The sequence below is a fragment of the Falco biarmicus genome, chromosome 1 (assembly GCF_023638135.1).
Source record: "Falco biarmicus isolate bFalBia1 chromosome 1, bFalBia1.pri, whole genome shotgun sequence".
Taxonomy (NCBI): Eukaryota; Metazoa; Chordata; class Aves; order Falconiformes; family Falconidae; genus Falco; species Falco biarmicus.
In genome coordinates, this window is record NC_079288.1 from 62,763,402 (window position 1) to 62,779,403 (window position 16,002).

The following is a 16,002-nucleotide window of genomic DNA, read 5'->3' on the forward strand; positions in this document are numbered from 1 at the left end:
GAGCTGCAAAACATGCCGGTGGGAGACAGGAAATATTACATTGCTTGTTCATTTAAATGCTGAATTATGTGCCCAATTTCTGACAGTGCTATTGATGGAGTAAGATAATTACCTCTGGAGGAAGCAGGAAGAAAATGGCACAAGGCCTAGTTGCTAAGGCGCTTTTTTGCATCTGTAGGGAAAAAAACCTTAAAACTGTGGGGGGTTTAAAAAAGGGGTCTGATGAGGAACCATGGAGCTGCTTCTTCGCTTTAAGCTCCTCTTCCCTCTTCAGCTCTAATGCAACACAAGCTGTCTGTCAACTGTCAAGCAAGATGACATTTCTCAGGCCAGCAGATCAGAGCAAATTTGGTGCAAATAGGAAGCACGATTTGGATAACAGAAGGCTGAGGTTTAATTAGGTTCAGCAACTTCCCCTTTTGAGCACTTTATTTCCTTGAACCTCCAGAGTGTTTTGTTTCCACTAATGTTTCAAGGGTTGCATATGGTACGTGCTATCACATGAAGTTGATTCATGGCCTAAAACTAAATTATTAATCACTTAATTTCAACTGCATTTAATACTCCCCACATTTTTTAAGACCCCTGGGAAATTACATTTCCATTCCTAGTTCATTCCAGGTGACAGGAAGATAAAATGGAAGTGACTGGTTACAAGACAGATGAATATAAATTCAAAGAAAGTTTCGCACGATGTTTAAAATAATAATATCTTGTCGTGTTTGCAACACTGCAAATCACAGCTCCATTTATACACAGAGGACTAAGAAAGCACAAAACCACTCTTATACTAAACATCCAATGGAATTTCGTAATTAAGCAAGTGACAGCAACTGTATACATTAATTTATCATGGTGGAAGAGATAGCATCTCTCACAAATGACAGCTCTGGTGCACATGCTGAATTTTTTTTCCCTTCCAACGGACTTTGCAACAGGCAGAAAGGTCTGTGCCAGCAGCTCCGTGGAAGAGATCAGCAGGAGCCACCTGCCAAGAGAATAAAACATGCCCTGGACCTCTCTGACTGGGAGAAGCCAAGATATGAATAAATTTAAAAATGTAGAGAAAGCTTCTCACTTCCCTCCCAATACCATATAAATTTCAGGTCTCGTCAGTGCTGAAGATGTATCGATATATATATAGTTGTACTGCTATTCATCACAAATTAAAATACCCACTTCCGTGACCGTTACTCCTGAACTGCCTCTGCAGCTGTTCATCCAAAATCTTCATGTGACAGCATCGAAATCTTAATGCAAGAGGCAAACAGAGGCTTTCAGAGCAACTGCAGGGAAATCTTGTTTCCTCTGTGACTGCTGAAGTTCAAGGTGATTTAGATGCAGCTGGTAATGGAACAACACAAGTGAGTAGAAACCATTTGAGTCTGATTTCCTATAGGAAAGGGTTTATGTGATCATGACATCTGTGTATCACCCATAATAACATCTGAAATGTCACCCAATTGCAACTAGATTTGACAGAGAATAGAGGTTTCAAGGATAATTAAGTCCCTGGAAAAAGTCCTCCCGCCATCCCTGAAAAAAGATATTCGCATCGCAGCAGCTCACACATTACACAGCATGTCAGACTTTACACCTACCCTACACCATAGGAAAAAAGTGTAACTTGTGCTTGTGCCTCAGCTGCCACATATATGTCAGGGAATACGCAGCCCCACAACTTTTTTCTACTGATAATAAGCGTGCTGGTGTGTGGGAGAGGACCCAGAGGGTTGTGGTGGTTTTTTGATTTTTTTTTTTTTTTAATTAAAACATTTTGAACTTTTTTGCCAGTTAAAATTCAAAACAATCCCCAGCCCCTCTGCACAGGAGTTGGGAGCACAGCGTATTTTAACTGACAAGCAACTTGGTTCTCCTTCAGCCCCAAAAGAAAGCTGGCTCTTGGAAAACAGAGGGAAGAGGAAAGACATACACTCTCTCTTTACTCTTTAAAGAATGATGGCCAGGCATATGGTCACATCTGATGCAGTTGGTTTTGAATGCACACAAATTGGGACATGGAGAAAATCAGTGAAAGCTGAAATCCAGCATGAGGGAAAGGCTGTGCTGGCTGAGCAAAGAAATGCAAAGCAACTGGTTTCCTTTTCAGTCAGCCAAATGGATGAAATTTTTAAAAAAATGTCTCTTCAGTTCTGTAGCACAATTCAGTGACAAAAGATGGATGCTGTGGATTGGAAACAGGGAAGCCCAGTTCTGCCCTCGGGATAACTGGGGGACAGGCATGGAGCAAAAGGGTTCCCTGCTAACAAGAGACGGCTCCATCTAAGCAAGAGTACACCTAAGCTTGCAAAAACCAGACAAGGCTTTTTGTCACCACTCTGAATGCTCTAAAGAACATGATGTCATTTTTTATTTGTCTGAATAGAAAAACCACCTTTCTATGAAATGGTGTATGGCACTCAGTCATGGGTGAACAGAAAGCTGCAGGACTGCCTTTAATCCACAGAGGGACTTTAAAGACTGGTAGGGTTTTTTTGTGGACATCAGGAAGAGATGCCACTGTGAACCCATTTAAGTCATACCTCATTAAAAATGCAAATTAAGACCAAAACATCAAAACACAGGCATCCCGCCAATTGCATTGAGGAGCTGTAAATTGCTAATCAGACAAGTACCACACTGAGCTTTTCTTTCCTTAAAAGACAAAAACCCACATGCACAATGAGCTGCATAAATGAGCTCCTCCAAACAAGGAAGCAATCAGGCAACTCGCTTCCCAAAGTTGCTAATCTTGGGCTGCTGAGTTACTTCTGACCCCCCATGTGCAGCTGCACCGTGAACGTGGACTCGCCGCGTTTCCAGTTTAGACTACACTGCCTTAATCAAATGAGTTGCTTCAGGACTCAGTACAAGGCAGAGCAGACTATCTGAAAATCTGCGGATGCAGGCAACGCTGCTCATAACCCCATTGCTTCTTCCAAGAGTCACACCAGCATATTCAGTGCTCGCAATGAGCTCTGTGGTGCCACTGTCCTTTACTTTTTCATTTCCTCCTTTTCCACCGTGAGAAGTCGCGACATTCACCTAAAGCTTTTCCCAAGTAATAAAGACTACAAAGAGTTTACTCTATTTTCTGCATGAAGAGAAATCAAATACTGAACTATCCCCGGTGTGCATTAAATATAACCAATAAACAATCATTAGCTGCCATTGGACCATAAAATTTGAAGAGCCCTAAACATATCATGTTGTTCATAGGAGCTCAGTGGTTTGTTTCAAGTGGCTATACAGCCTCCTGTGTGGGTGCTGCAGTGGGATATGTATGCACAAGACGTGCCTTTCCAGGATGCAATGTAAGTTCTGCCTAATGCAGTTCAGCATCCACATTGCTCATGGTTCCTCCTCCAAATACCCAGCATGAACACTGAAAACAAAACTAGCTCAGTGGAGCCACCCCAAGACAGACCATACGGCTAGAAGGTATTTTCCAAGCAACATTAACATGCATAAAATGTCGGTGGCTGGCTGATGGACTTGGAGGCTGTGTACATACACCAGCCTTATATTTTGCTTTCTGACAGCTAGATTGCTTACCATGTATATCCTGCTTTATAGCATATCAAAAGGGGAGAGAGGGGAGGAGAAACAAGAGAGAGATTCCTGTCATGATGAATTTGATTACCAGCAGATGAATATATCTACAAGTCTGTTTTCTAAAATATATTGAACCACTCAAAGCATAGGAGCTTTCCTCTGAGATTTGTAAGAGGCATTGATACGAAACCCAAGACAGTATGGGAATACGGAACAGCTTCCTGCTGTCAATTTTGGATGGCCTGCTACTTGAGTGAGTGCCCTCAAAAGGAGGGCTAAAGTCTGAATCCAGCTTTTACTAAATTTTAGACACAAGTTCTTTTCAAACAGTAACAGCAACTGCAAATGCTATTTTCCCTCTGCACTTCACAGCATTGCCCACCACTATGTTTGACATCAGATTTGGCCAGGAGATGGATGGATTTAGTTAACACACAGGACAAGGCAAATGATGGAATTTATAAAACTGCAATCAGAGTATTTTGAGTTTCGCAGCAAAACTTGAGACACAGCCATTTAAGACGCAGCAGCTGAAGACCTGGCCCATAAGAAATGGTCACTTGGACGTTCATATAAGCATTGCCAGAATCGCTTTGCCAGTGTTGGGGAACCACACTGTCTGCAGTGGGGCTTCCTGCTTCTCACATTTACTTTAGAAATTACAACCAGAACAAGGTGAGGTGCAGTATTTCTGATTTATTTCAGGGAAAGGGCCTAACACGGCTCAGCTTGCTCACATGGATAGTCCCTTTTGTTCTGAAAGGGATGATCTTTCAATGGAATCACTACACTGCTTTTTGATTCTGAAAGCAAATTAATCTGGTAATATGAGCAGTCTGAACTGCTCTTAAACAAACAAACAAACAAACAAAAACAGTAAAAGGATAAGGATTAATTCCAATCTTTGGAATAAATAATTGTAAGAGAGAGTTTCTTTACTGGATAGCTACTCCAAAACACCAATATGAATACTAGGACAAGCAATGCTTCAGAAAATCAGAAGCAACAAGCAATGAACAGAGAGAGGAACAACTGCCTGTTCCTGGCTATGTAATCTGGGTATATGTTACAGGAAGGTTGCATTTAGAAAAGAAAATGAAATCAAGAAAACCTACGTTGGGTGTCTGAGCAAATCATTCCGAGATGTATGAATGGTGGCAACAAATGCCAAGCAAAAAAACAAATAACACTAACAGCTCCATAAGTCCTGCTTAAACAAATGCAATAAATAATGGAGGGAGGCAAGTAATATATTCCAGAGGATGTTTTACAAAACCCGGAAAAACCAAGCAACTTCTTGCAATCAAATTATGTATGCCTGGCATATAGTTCACAACAAATTCTAATCAGTTCTACACTTCTAATAACATTATACAGAAAAATACATCATCATCCATCAGCCAGATGGAGCATGATAGTTATACAAAACATATTGTATGTTTTTTATTTTCCACTATGAGAACGTGATAAAATTGTGCACTCTGGAATCAGAGATTATAAATAAATATTTTAGGCTCTGCAAATCTCTGTGAATATTTATTTGCAAAATATTACATATACAAGTTTAATCATTAAAAATAGTACTTTATGTTGTGGGGAAGGAAAGAGATTTTACTGGCACAGACAAAGAACTGCTGCCTCCTCAACACAAAGATAGCAAAGTTTTGTTGTTTGCCTCCAGTGAATTTCAGCCAAATTTTCTGGTTGTACCTCCCATGCCATGGAAACATTTGGGCACCCAAGGTTGCTGGGAAAAGGCAGTGTAACCCATGGAAAATGTTTATTTTGCTATGCCTGAGAAAGGTCATATATTCATTTAACAGGAGCAGAAACATTTCAGCAATGCAAAGCTGCCACAGTGCTGTATGGAGCTGTGGTTAGGTGCCATATGTTCCCACTCTCTACAGCAGCCTGCTGCATGCTGCGATCTCCCACCATCTACACTGGTACTCTGGTTGTCCCTACAGAGCATCATGAGGAATTCTGCAAAGATGAGGGTGGATGCAAATCAACTGCTGTCTCACATCCAAAGTAATACCCTGGGCTTGGGGATGTCCCTTTAACTACCAGCGAATGAAGACATTTTCAACACCCAACAGTCACAGAGCACTGTAACAGAACACAGTTGGTGCTAGCTCTTACCACAAACTAGCTGCAATGGTGGGTTTTCTTGGGAGGCAGCCCAAAATGTTGAGAGAGAAGTTAAAAGGATTGCCCCGGTGCTACAAGCCCTGCAACGGTAACACTGCGGAAGTCCCAGGGTGAACAGCATGGAAGGCAGCCACTAAAACACCAGAAAGCAAACTGCACTGCTGGGGTACAACTCCAGCAACTGCATATGCAGAAGCATCTCAGCTGGCTTTCCAGGGAGCTGGGCTCACGGCCCTTTGGCCGTTAACAGGTTTGAGGCTCAATATGCCCCATGTAGGCCACTGTCAAGAGACAGGTCCTCCATAGAAACACCACAGTAAGAATAAATTTGTCTAAAGGGACAAGGCAGAACGTTTCAATACCTGATTCAATGAGGGCTTATATATTGCTCAAGAGGGGATATGAACAGAAGAGTTGGCCAGGGCGGAAAGCAGGTGGCAGCTGATGGAAAAGTCTTCTCCAAAAACTGTAATCAGCTGTTACATTATTTTTCTTTGCCCCCTAGGCCTGTCAAAGTTGCTTAAACTACTTTGGATAAACTGGTAGAGATCCTTGAAAACTTACTTCCTCCTACCTTTATCTGTGTGGGCCATTCCCTTTCCACAAAGTATGACATTTATACAAATTCAGGTTGCTATTCTCCTACTCATGGGAGGAACACAGTGCAAATATCCAGCTGGGATCCAAGCTTAACTGCTGGCACAGTAACTGATCATGAGCAGCTCCACTGCTCTACAGATTTGCTTCTGCAAGGAATTGCATTCGTATATACCAATAACGTTTCAGGCAAAAAATGTTGCAGTTGAATTTAACAGAATATCAACTGCTGCTATGGTCTGACCCAACCTGTGCTAAAAAACAGCTTTAAAAACACCACCATCCTATTGTTATGTATGCCTTCAGACTGAACCCTTAACTCAGTTAAAACGACAAGGAAAAGGTAGCCTGACAAGGAAAAGCAAAAAAGAGTCAATAAAACCCCATTGTTAGTACTATTGTAACAAAGCTGGCAAAGAAAACCAAAGGCTCAATTTTCCTTTTGTTTTCCATTAGACAGTGTTGCACGATCATCTAAATTGTGCTTTGATACCAGTTTCAGCAATGTTGAAAACATTTAAGAATACTCATATGATAAATGATGTAGCTGTTCCAATTTGCAAATAGTCTAACGCACTCCACAGTCACCCCCTATTTCACTTGCAGGCTCCGTTAATTTCATAGAACACTTAAAAAAGTGGAAGAAGAAAGCAGTGTTTCATCATCCAAAGGAGAAATACTCTTTGGTTAGAGAAGAAGGATGACCTACCTGATACAGCACCAAACTGCGACTTGGGACAGCCACCTCTCCTGATGTTATGCAATGATGTGATAAAAATTTTCCCCAACTGACCTCCTCAAGAAAACACCTTTGTAAAACATTTCGCAGTGGGGAATTGGTGCTGTATCATCATGGTCTGTGCTGGAGACACAGAGATAAGGCAAGGCATGCCTCATGGCTGAGCTCTGTCTGCACAAGCCTCCTTTGCCTGCCAGGTCTCTGGGCTCCTCACTTCCCTTTGTTGTCCTGACTGCCATTCCTCCTGACCAGGTGCAAGCATTGCTAAGCCCCACTCACACTTTGTCCGTGCCGTAGCTCCGGTAGTCCACCGCTGCTGATACTGCCACAATCAGCGCAGGCATGCCGTAGCCGACCAAATAGAAGTACTTCCTCCGGGAGTGTTCGCTCTCAAAAACCTCCACCAACATGATGTAGAGCTGCACTCCCTCCAGAAACATCCAGGTGAAAGCTGCCAGGAAGAAGAAGTGCAGGAGGGCAGCAAAGACGGCACAGGCAATCTGTGTGCAGATTAAAAAGAGCAAGGAAGGTGTTTGTACTGTGTTGAATTAATGCAACAGTCAGGATTACTCCTACTGGGAGGTTTTATAAGGATGAGGGAGTTCTTATCTTCCTTTCTCCAAAAGAACATTTTTTTTCGCTTGGAAAATGTGCATGAACTATTTTAAAACTGACACATCTCTGCGTATATTAATTACATTCAAATATACAAAGGTAGGTATGTACACAATCTGGCAAATAAACATATAGAGATGTACATAGTATAAGCAAAATTTTACAGCCTGCTTATTAAACACACACACACATTATTTACAAACAATGCACATACAACCTCTGATATCATGGCAGGCATCAGCATTTGACTCCCCGTTAACAACCAGGGGCCCAACCTTGTGAGGACTCACGCATGGAATTAAGGCTGTGCTAGAATATATCTCACTGCATGGTTAAACATCCCATACACACTGAGACGGGAGACTGCAGCAGGAGAAGAAAGTGATTTGCTTCTTACCGGCTGGTCAGTTCGGTTGATGCCAATAAGGAAGAGGAGTTCTGCCACGAAGAGGCTGATGCACAAGTTCTTGTGAATCGTGTTGCGGTCACTCTGCAGCCCACGGAAGAAGCAGAAGGTGAAGATGCAGATCAGGAGGCAGACTAGTGAGAGCAAGATGCCAACCCACGTGATAAAGTCTAGGAGCAGGTCATGGACTGCATCACTGTGCTGAGATAAAACCAAAAACAAATCATCAGTTGCATCCTGCATGACTTCTAATCCATCTTAGACACAGAGTAAGGTTGTCTGAAGACCCTTCCCCAAATACTTTTATACACTCACCAAGCTGTGGCGCAAGGGACCAGTAGCAAAAAGTCTAAATGGACCTAGATTTGAATCCTGCATCAAGAAAGCTGCAATCTGAAATACAGACTCCAAAGCATCTGGCAAGCTGCAGGTGCTCTGAACAGACTCAGACCCCAAAATATCCTAGAAACAATGATGCTGTTGCTGAAAATACTGAGATGTCATAGCTAGCCTTGTGTGCAGCTCCATCTTTTGCAAATACGGCAAAGGAGCGGACACACAGTACAAAGAACCATTGAACACTGTGATTCAAGTGTAAAAATGCTTCATGCTAACAGCATTGTGGAGATTACAACCGCAAGTCCATTATAACCATTTACCAACACTGAAAAAAGACTCTCTTTAAACATTCACAAAGACATATGAGCTTGGAGGCTTCAGACAGAGAGAGATCACTTAAATATCTTGGGGGTTTTTGTTGTTTTTGGGGTTTTTTTTCACCAGGGAAGGCAAAAGAAAGTTTGATTTTTTCCTTTTCAAACTCTGGAGCTGTATTTTGAAACTTCTTGTAAGTTAGAATGCTAGCCAAAAAAAAAAAAAAAAAAAAAAAATCCAAAAAGGACAGAACTTTTTACATGAATTTGCTTTTAAATTGTAGCAGAACAATGATTTTAAGATATCCTAAAAAGTTAGTGATTCCCTGTGATGGACTTGTAACATGGCTTTACCCCAAACCCTTGCAACCATGGCCATTGCAGTGGCAAAGTTAGGCGATCCTGAACGTCACTGGACTGCTCCTGGGCTTACACTCCACCTCGCTCCCAGAAAGAGGAGGGGGGTGCTGCACCCTGACTCTGAGGGTATCCTACCATCTTATTCAGGCTGTAAAATTCACTCATAACTTCCCAAGTTTCCACCAGATGTGGTGAAATTAGTGATATCATTACTTAGTAAAACATACATAAGAAATACATGGTGAGTCATGAGATGGCTGCTTGGGCCTAAGTGGTTAGAGTCAACGAGCTGAGGGGAAGATTGGCTGGAAATCTCTGGGGGCTTTTCAAAAGGACCAGAGAGGCTTGAAACCCAGCTCTGTGGTCCACCAGGCTGTGTTATAAATGGTATTCACATTCCCCTCCACTTCTGGCACTTTGATGACTTAGGCATTATGTAGGCTGGCAAATACAACAGTGCCACACAAAAGCCAGGAAAAACTGGAAACATTTTCCTCCCCATGGGATAAAAGCTTATGACAGACGGAGGGAAAAGGTGACTAATTTATCCATTTTCTTTGCTTGCTTGCCAATGATAAAGCCACATCAAATGTCAGGCCTTTCCTGATATACACTCTGCTATATCATCACCTGTGAGAAACAACTCAAACCTTTCAGCAATTCAGCTTTATCAGCATGAGTGATAGGCATCAAATGATAATGAAACATGGGGAGCGACTTTCAGCTCCATCTCTTTTGTGCTGGAAGTTTTCTCTCTAGGGAGACTTGGAGGTGGGAGATGAGGGCTTCTTTCCCCAAATGCTCTTGCAGCTCTCCTGTTTCCAATATCTAAGGAATTAGGGGTTGCAAGTCCAACTGAGAGGTAAGAAATCATTATGTGCTTACTGTAGATCATGACAGAAATTCCTATTCCAGGCAGCTCCTTCAGCAGCACCCAGAAAACTGAGAAGATGAAGTGCATGTCATTTTTCTGGCGGCCATGCACTGCTTTATCTCAGTGTCATTCCAGCTCATGCATCCCTCTTAACTCAGTGTGAAAAAATGTTAATACAAACCTTGTACCTTGCAAATCATTCTTTCTCTCAACCAAGGCTGCTGGGGAATGGCAGAAGAACATCTCCCTGACCAGCCCCACCAGCTCACCTGATTAGATCGCCCTGTCAGGCTGAAGTGACCAAGAGCTCTTGGGCTGTGTGAGTGGGGCAAAGCAGCTGATGTGCCTAGATGCAGGCAGAAAGAAACCAGGCAGACTTTGGCCATAACATCCAGATGCAGCCAACAGCACAGAGTCATCTATCCCAAGACAAAGTTAGCTTAGCACAGGAAAATTTTTCAAGGGCTTCTTCCCCTGCATGAGATGAATCTCACAGGTCTCAGCTCCTGTACCTCTATCACAAAACTATAATTCTGCTGACTTTAAGACACAATGCAGGAATTAGAAGTGGTTTTGCTCCTGGAGAGGGATCCTGTCATCTAGTTTGGTCTTCCTCAGGGAAGGGCCATTTGCCCCGAAGCTCACCATACTTAGCAAGAAATGCAGACTTTAGTGCTGCGGTATTATTATCACTCTTATTACTCTTCTTTTTAATATTAATTGCAATGATAATACTGATTTTATGTACATTACATCCATCCCTGGAGCGCTGGAAAACAACCATAAAATCTACTTCTCCATAATTACAACTTCCTTTCCCAACCTCAACCAACTCACAAAAGAACAAACAAAAAGCAATAATAAACTTGGAACGATTTAAAAACACCTTGGGGTGGGGGGTGGGGGTATGTAAATTCTAGTAAAGTCCAAGAGAAGCGAGCTGGATTTCAAAGGCTGGGTGCACTGTCCTGTTTGGGATGCCCAATTTCAGGTGCCATGGCAGAGCTGACGAGCCAGGGAGGAGCTGGCAAGGCTGACAGCCTTCCCATGGCAGTGCCAAGTGCCCCTAGGCCAGGCACACCCAGAGCTTTTACGCAAGTCCAACAAAAGGGAATTTGCCTTTTGCTGGAGACTGAAACTTGTAAAACACTGTACTGCCACAGGCTACAAAGCAGAATAATATGGGAAAAGGAGGAATCGTGGTAATCATTCCTCAATATTATGAGACTATTCTTGCCACCACCCAATTGCTATGTGACAAATAAGGGAGCAATGTACCTAAATTACACAGTTGGTGTACGGCGTTCCAGGGTTAAATATGATAAATAGCACACCAAAATTTTGTACCTGGGTCACAGTCTCTGAGCCTGGTCCCTCAACTGCAGAGACACGCAAGAGGAGCAAATCTTCTCATTACCCTGCCCAGCACTGTTCAGGCACTCCCTGACTGAAGATTAAATAGCTTTGACGTACGCGCTAATGATATTCTTCCAGCATCCTGCAAGCCCTAGAGTCCCTAAGGCATGGAAAATATATCTGAAACCACCAGTGTATTGGTAACAGTCAACTCTTGCTTCTGGATAATCTTCCCAAAGACCTAGGCAACCAGAAGAGCCCACGGAGGGTACCAGATGTTAATCCAAGGGACAATTTCCTGACAGCACCAATCAAACACCTCCTTATCCAAATGCACCATGGCTGTCAAGACCGGTGCTACACGGCCCAGCATGCAAGCCAGTGGGGTTTTTACCACTAAGTTGTGATAGCTTTACAGGTAAACTGTCATGCAGATTATTTTCAGCACAGGAACAACTTAATGAGTAACTGAAAGAAATAATCTACTTCAGTGAAAGGGTTTCTATATTAAATATGTTTTACATTTATGATTTAAGCATGCACCTGACCCAAAGCCCAGTGAAAGACTTCCCTGGCTTTGGAATAAAGCCCCACTTTTGCTCCAGTGGGACCAAGAGCGACAGAAGGAGAGCGCTGAGTGTAACCTGTGCAGGAGGAGTTAAGGTAGCACTGGTAGCAACCCCAGCAGGGTGAGCAGGCAGCCTAGGTATTATCCAGGCTGGGAAAATCAACAAGCAGTTCTTGCAGCACCTGTACACCAGAGCTGAGCTAATAAAAACAAATCCCAGGGAATGTCATCTTATGACAGAATGGCTCTCCCTGAGATGAACAGCCATTTCCTCACTTATTAAAAACATCAGTAGAAGAAAACAGCCACCAAAGCAAGCTGCCAGCAGCAAAGGACACATTCCTTGGCCTAATCTGTCCCTCCAGGAATGGAAAGAATAATATGTTTGGGGGTGGAGGAATAAGCAAGCAGTAAATAAAAACACAATGTCATTGACTAGCTTAGTTATGACCGCCTGGTGCCTGGTGGGAGCTGGCAGTGTGCTGGGCTGGGCAGAGACCCAAGCGGGACACGTTTGAACCCCTGTGCATTGCTGATGGTGCTCCTTGGATCTGTACCTCTCTGGGGCCATGTGGGCTCCCTTTGCCCTTCTTCCCCCATTGCTAGTGTTGAGAAAGGATTACTGCTACAACTTGGCTGTAATGTTTCATGGCTAAGAAGCAAATGGTTTTGTAGATTTGCCAAAAGCATCAGCTGGGCTACATGGACCAGGAGGAAACCCCAAGGGCTCCTTACAGCATGTCTGGGCTGGCTAATGGCATTGTCTGCTGTGGCTATGCAAGCACGAGAAGTTTCAAGGGGGCTTTCCCCTGTCTGTGGCCAAGAATGATATGAGCTGGGTGGATCCCACTGCTTTAGCACTCATCCTCTCCCTTTTCCCCAAGGATGCACCGAGAGAGGTAGGCAGCCCTGTCCCACAGTGGACACAGCACCTGTGGGCCTGGTACATACCCCCACAGTGCTCTGCAAAGGCAATGCTGTCATGGGCACCATCAGGTCCTAACACAGGAATAAAGAGAGCTTAATTACTACCTGAAGCCCCTGTGCAACATCACTGTCTTCTGACTATGGCCATTCAAAATAAGACTCAGATGCCTCGGCAGTCCTGTAAGGTTGTTTAGCCACTTTTCCTCTCCCTCCCCCAGTCCTCAAAGTTGCCTTCATATTCTGCACAGGCCACACAGACCACCTTCCTCCTCCTTTGCCTTCCTTGATAAGATGAAGGCCGCCTAGAAGTATCTTTTCCCACAAATTTCTCCCCCAAATGCAACATCCTTCCAGTGACTGACAGAATCAGCAGCCAGAACAAGCTGCAGAAATCCCCACGGCCACAATGAAGTGATACGGGGGCAGGTATGCACAGAGAAATGCGTACAGACCTCACCACCCCATGTGTTACAAATGCTGCTGTGGATGCATCACATGACAAGAGCCCAACGTTTCCATCATACTCACCAACACCACTGCAACTGAGATGCAGTTGAGGTGAGATCCAGTTCTGTAGAGGAAGGGAGGCTTGGGACAACAATTGCATTCATCATCCTGCCCTCCTGTGCTGGCTGGATCTAGTAAAGCAGCGCAGCTCTGGTTACTCATAAGGCATCTCCAACCCCAGAAATGAGATACGGGGGCTGTGCCAAACTCAGTGTAGACATCTGCCCAGGCAAGCTGCTGGCTGGTTAATTTCAGTTCCCAGAAAAAATCTGGTGACAGCATCATCAGCTTCTGCTGATGCACTGGTGGTCTTACGCAGTCTGGTGCCAGGAGAGAGTTCAGACATGGCTCCACCACACCACAGCCAATACCTTCACTTTGGTCCTTGTGTTCACCCGCTCTCAGCCAGAAAGGAAGGAGGTAGCAAGAAACAGGGCAAGGCTTAGCACCTGCCTATGGGAGCTGCTGGATTTGCACATTTTAGGACAGAGGATCAGGAAACCCTGCACAGCAATGCTGTCCCCATGCTCTGCAGCACAGCTCTGCACTGTGCAACTAGCCCTGGCTCACAGATTGAAGAGTCAAGAAGTGTGATGCTAAGCAAACATGTACCTGTTGGCCTGAGGGGAAAGCAAGCTGTGGCTAATAAGCTGCTGTGTGCTCAAATTTCTGACACCTCTAAGCACTGAGCTAAGAAACTGCAAATTCAAGGGCTTGGAGTATGTGTTTCTGAAGGCAGCCTCTAAATGTTCTCAGGTTGGACACCCAAATATGGCTACCTGAGATCCAGGTGAATGCTTTGGGGAATGCAGAGGCAAGGACCAGTGAGACATCCAGCATGACAGAACTAGAAACAGTAAGACAAAACTAGGGCTCAACCCAAACCAATGTGTCAAATTGAGGCTGGGGAACTCAAGGAACTCCCTGGAGCAACTTACTGCCCACCTACACAAAAAGATCAAGGCCTGTTACCAACAGTTATCAACTCTGAATTAACCCTACAGGCATAGATTTCTTGACCTAATAGGTATATTTGCCCTAAGGTATAACCAAATGTGCTGTTTACAACTCCTTGGGAGTTCATCGAAGTCAGACTTTTGTTCCCAACACAATAAATACAAATACTGCTGTATTTTGAATTTTAAAATCTCATTGAAGACAAGCACATTTAATAACTTTTCTGCTTAATTAAAATTGTTCTTTTTCAATAACATTTTAGAATAAGTTATTTTTTTACATTGTGTAAATATTTTTTTTTTTTTTGAGAATGAACCCCTTTGATAGTACAAAATGATTTGTCTTGCAAAATTCATTACACAGCAGTTTCAGTAATTTAATTCTGCAGTTAGGATGTTTCTGCAGTCCTGCACACACTTATGCTTTCATTCACTGCTCTTCAGTCCCACAAGTACTAATATATGGGTAAGCCAGCACTGCAATAACTTCAGCTTGCTCTTTATATCTGAAATGGCTGTATTGCTTTAGGCAATGGACCACTGCATTCCATTTAGACTTCATATATTTTTATTCCTTTCTCTCCTTAGCTTGCCTTACGCTTCCATTCCCCAAATAATTAGCATGGTGTAACATGTTTGTAGGATAGAATAACATCCGAATGCTTCCAATTAATTTTTACAGTTAAAACAGCTTTCTTTTTTCCCCCTCTTTCTTTCTTTCTTGTTTTATTTATTTATTTATTTTTAAAAGAAGAGTGAGCTCTGGCATTCACTACATACTGATAAGCAACATTTATCTACCCTGAGGTACCTTTGCTTATTCTGTTTTGCGTGGGTTTTTTAATTGCATTTTCCCACCAGCTCTAAACATGTTTTCTGGCTGCATATTTTTCCCATGGTACATTTAAGATGCATCTGCTATAATTAATATAATGCAATGTGCAAGCTTATATGAGAAACAGCTTGTAAATTTTGAATAATTCTGCAGCAATTACATAGGTAGAATAGTTTATTTAACTATGGGCTTTGTCCCATGGCACAGAAACCACCATGTTTTTATAGCATTAAATGGTTATAACAAATATCCTATCAATTCGAACAATAGAGAGATATTTTACACAGGTCTCATCTACATTAAACATATCTCATTATTTAACAAAATATCTGTAAGACTGTAATACTTTTCTGTAAGAGGTCAAATGAACTTCATAGATAATGAAAACAGTGATTTGTTTCCATGTCTTAAAATATCTCTTCAAATGGAGGTTCTCATTTTTCCTGGTAAATTGTCTGAAAGGGCAATGAGCACTGCTGGTCTGCAAGGTCACCCCTTGCCAGGAGGACGCATCGGCAAGGTCCAGCTCATAGGTCATTATGGTTCTGCTGTCCTCTTCCCATGCTAGCTGGGGCTCTGACAGCAGCTGGAGGGGCACCTGCAGGTTTGCTTCATCACTCTTCCCAGCAACTATGAGTCCTGACCGTGTGCGCAGCAGGCTCTTGGTCTAGGGCACCATTATTTACCCCACTGAAATATACGAGTGAATAAGAAACTCTGGGCCCAACTAATTTTAACAGGCAGAAAGCATCTTCAAATTAAAATTGCCTCCTCTTAATCGGGTACTGCCCTATTAAGACTAGAATCGATCCCAGCAACTTCTGCTCTTGAAGCACGCTAATAAATCCCTGCCACCATAGTCAGCCAATGTAATTTTCTGCCCCTTTGGACAAAGACATATTG

At 43.1% G+C, this 16,002-nt stretch overlaps 1 protein-coding gene across 8 annotated transcripts in view; it reads right to left on the bottom strand.

Annotated features, from left to right (window-relative positions):
- The window catches only part of ADGRL3 (adhesion G protein-coupled receptor L3), a 342,564-nt gene that overhangs the window by 59,547 nt on the left and 267,015 nt on the right, over window positions 1-16,002 (bottom strand). For all 8 annotated transcript variants that reach the window (XM_056347177.1, XM_056347131.1, XM_056347148.1 and 5 more), the window contains 2 exons: window positions 8,055-8,264; window positions 7,322-7,542 (listed from right to left, as the gene is read on the bottom strand). In XM_056347177.1, coding sequence (XP_056203152.1) covers window positions 7,322-7,542; window positions 8,055-8,264 — 431 coding nt within the window. The remainder of the gene's footprint in view (window positions 1-7,321; window positions 7,543-8,054; window positions 8,265-16,002) is intronic.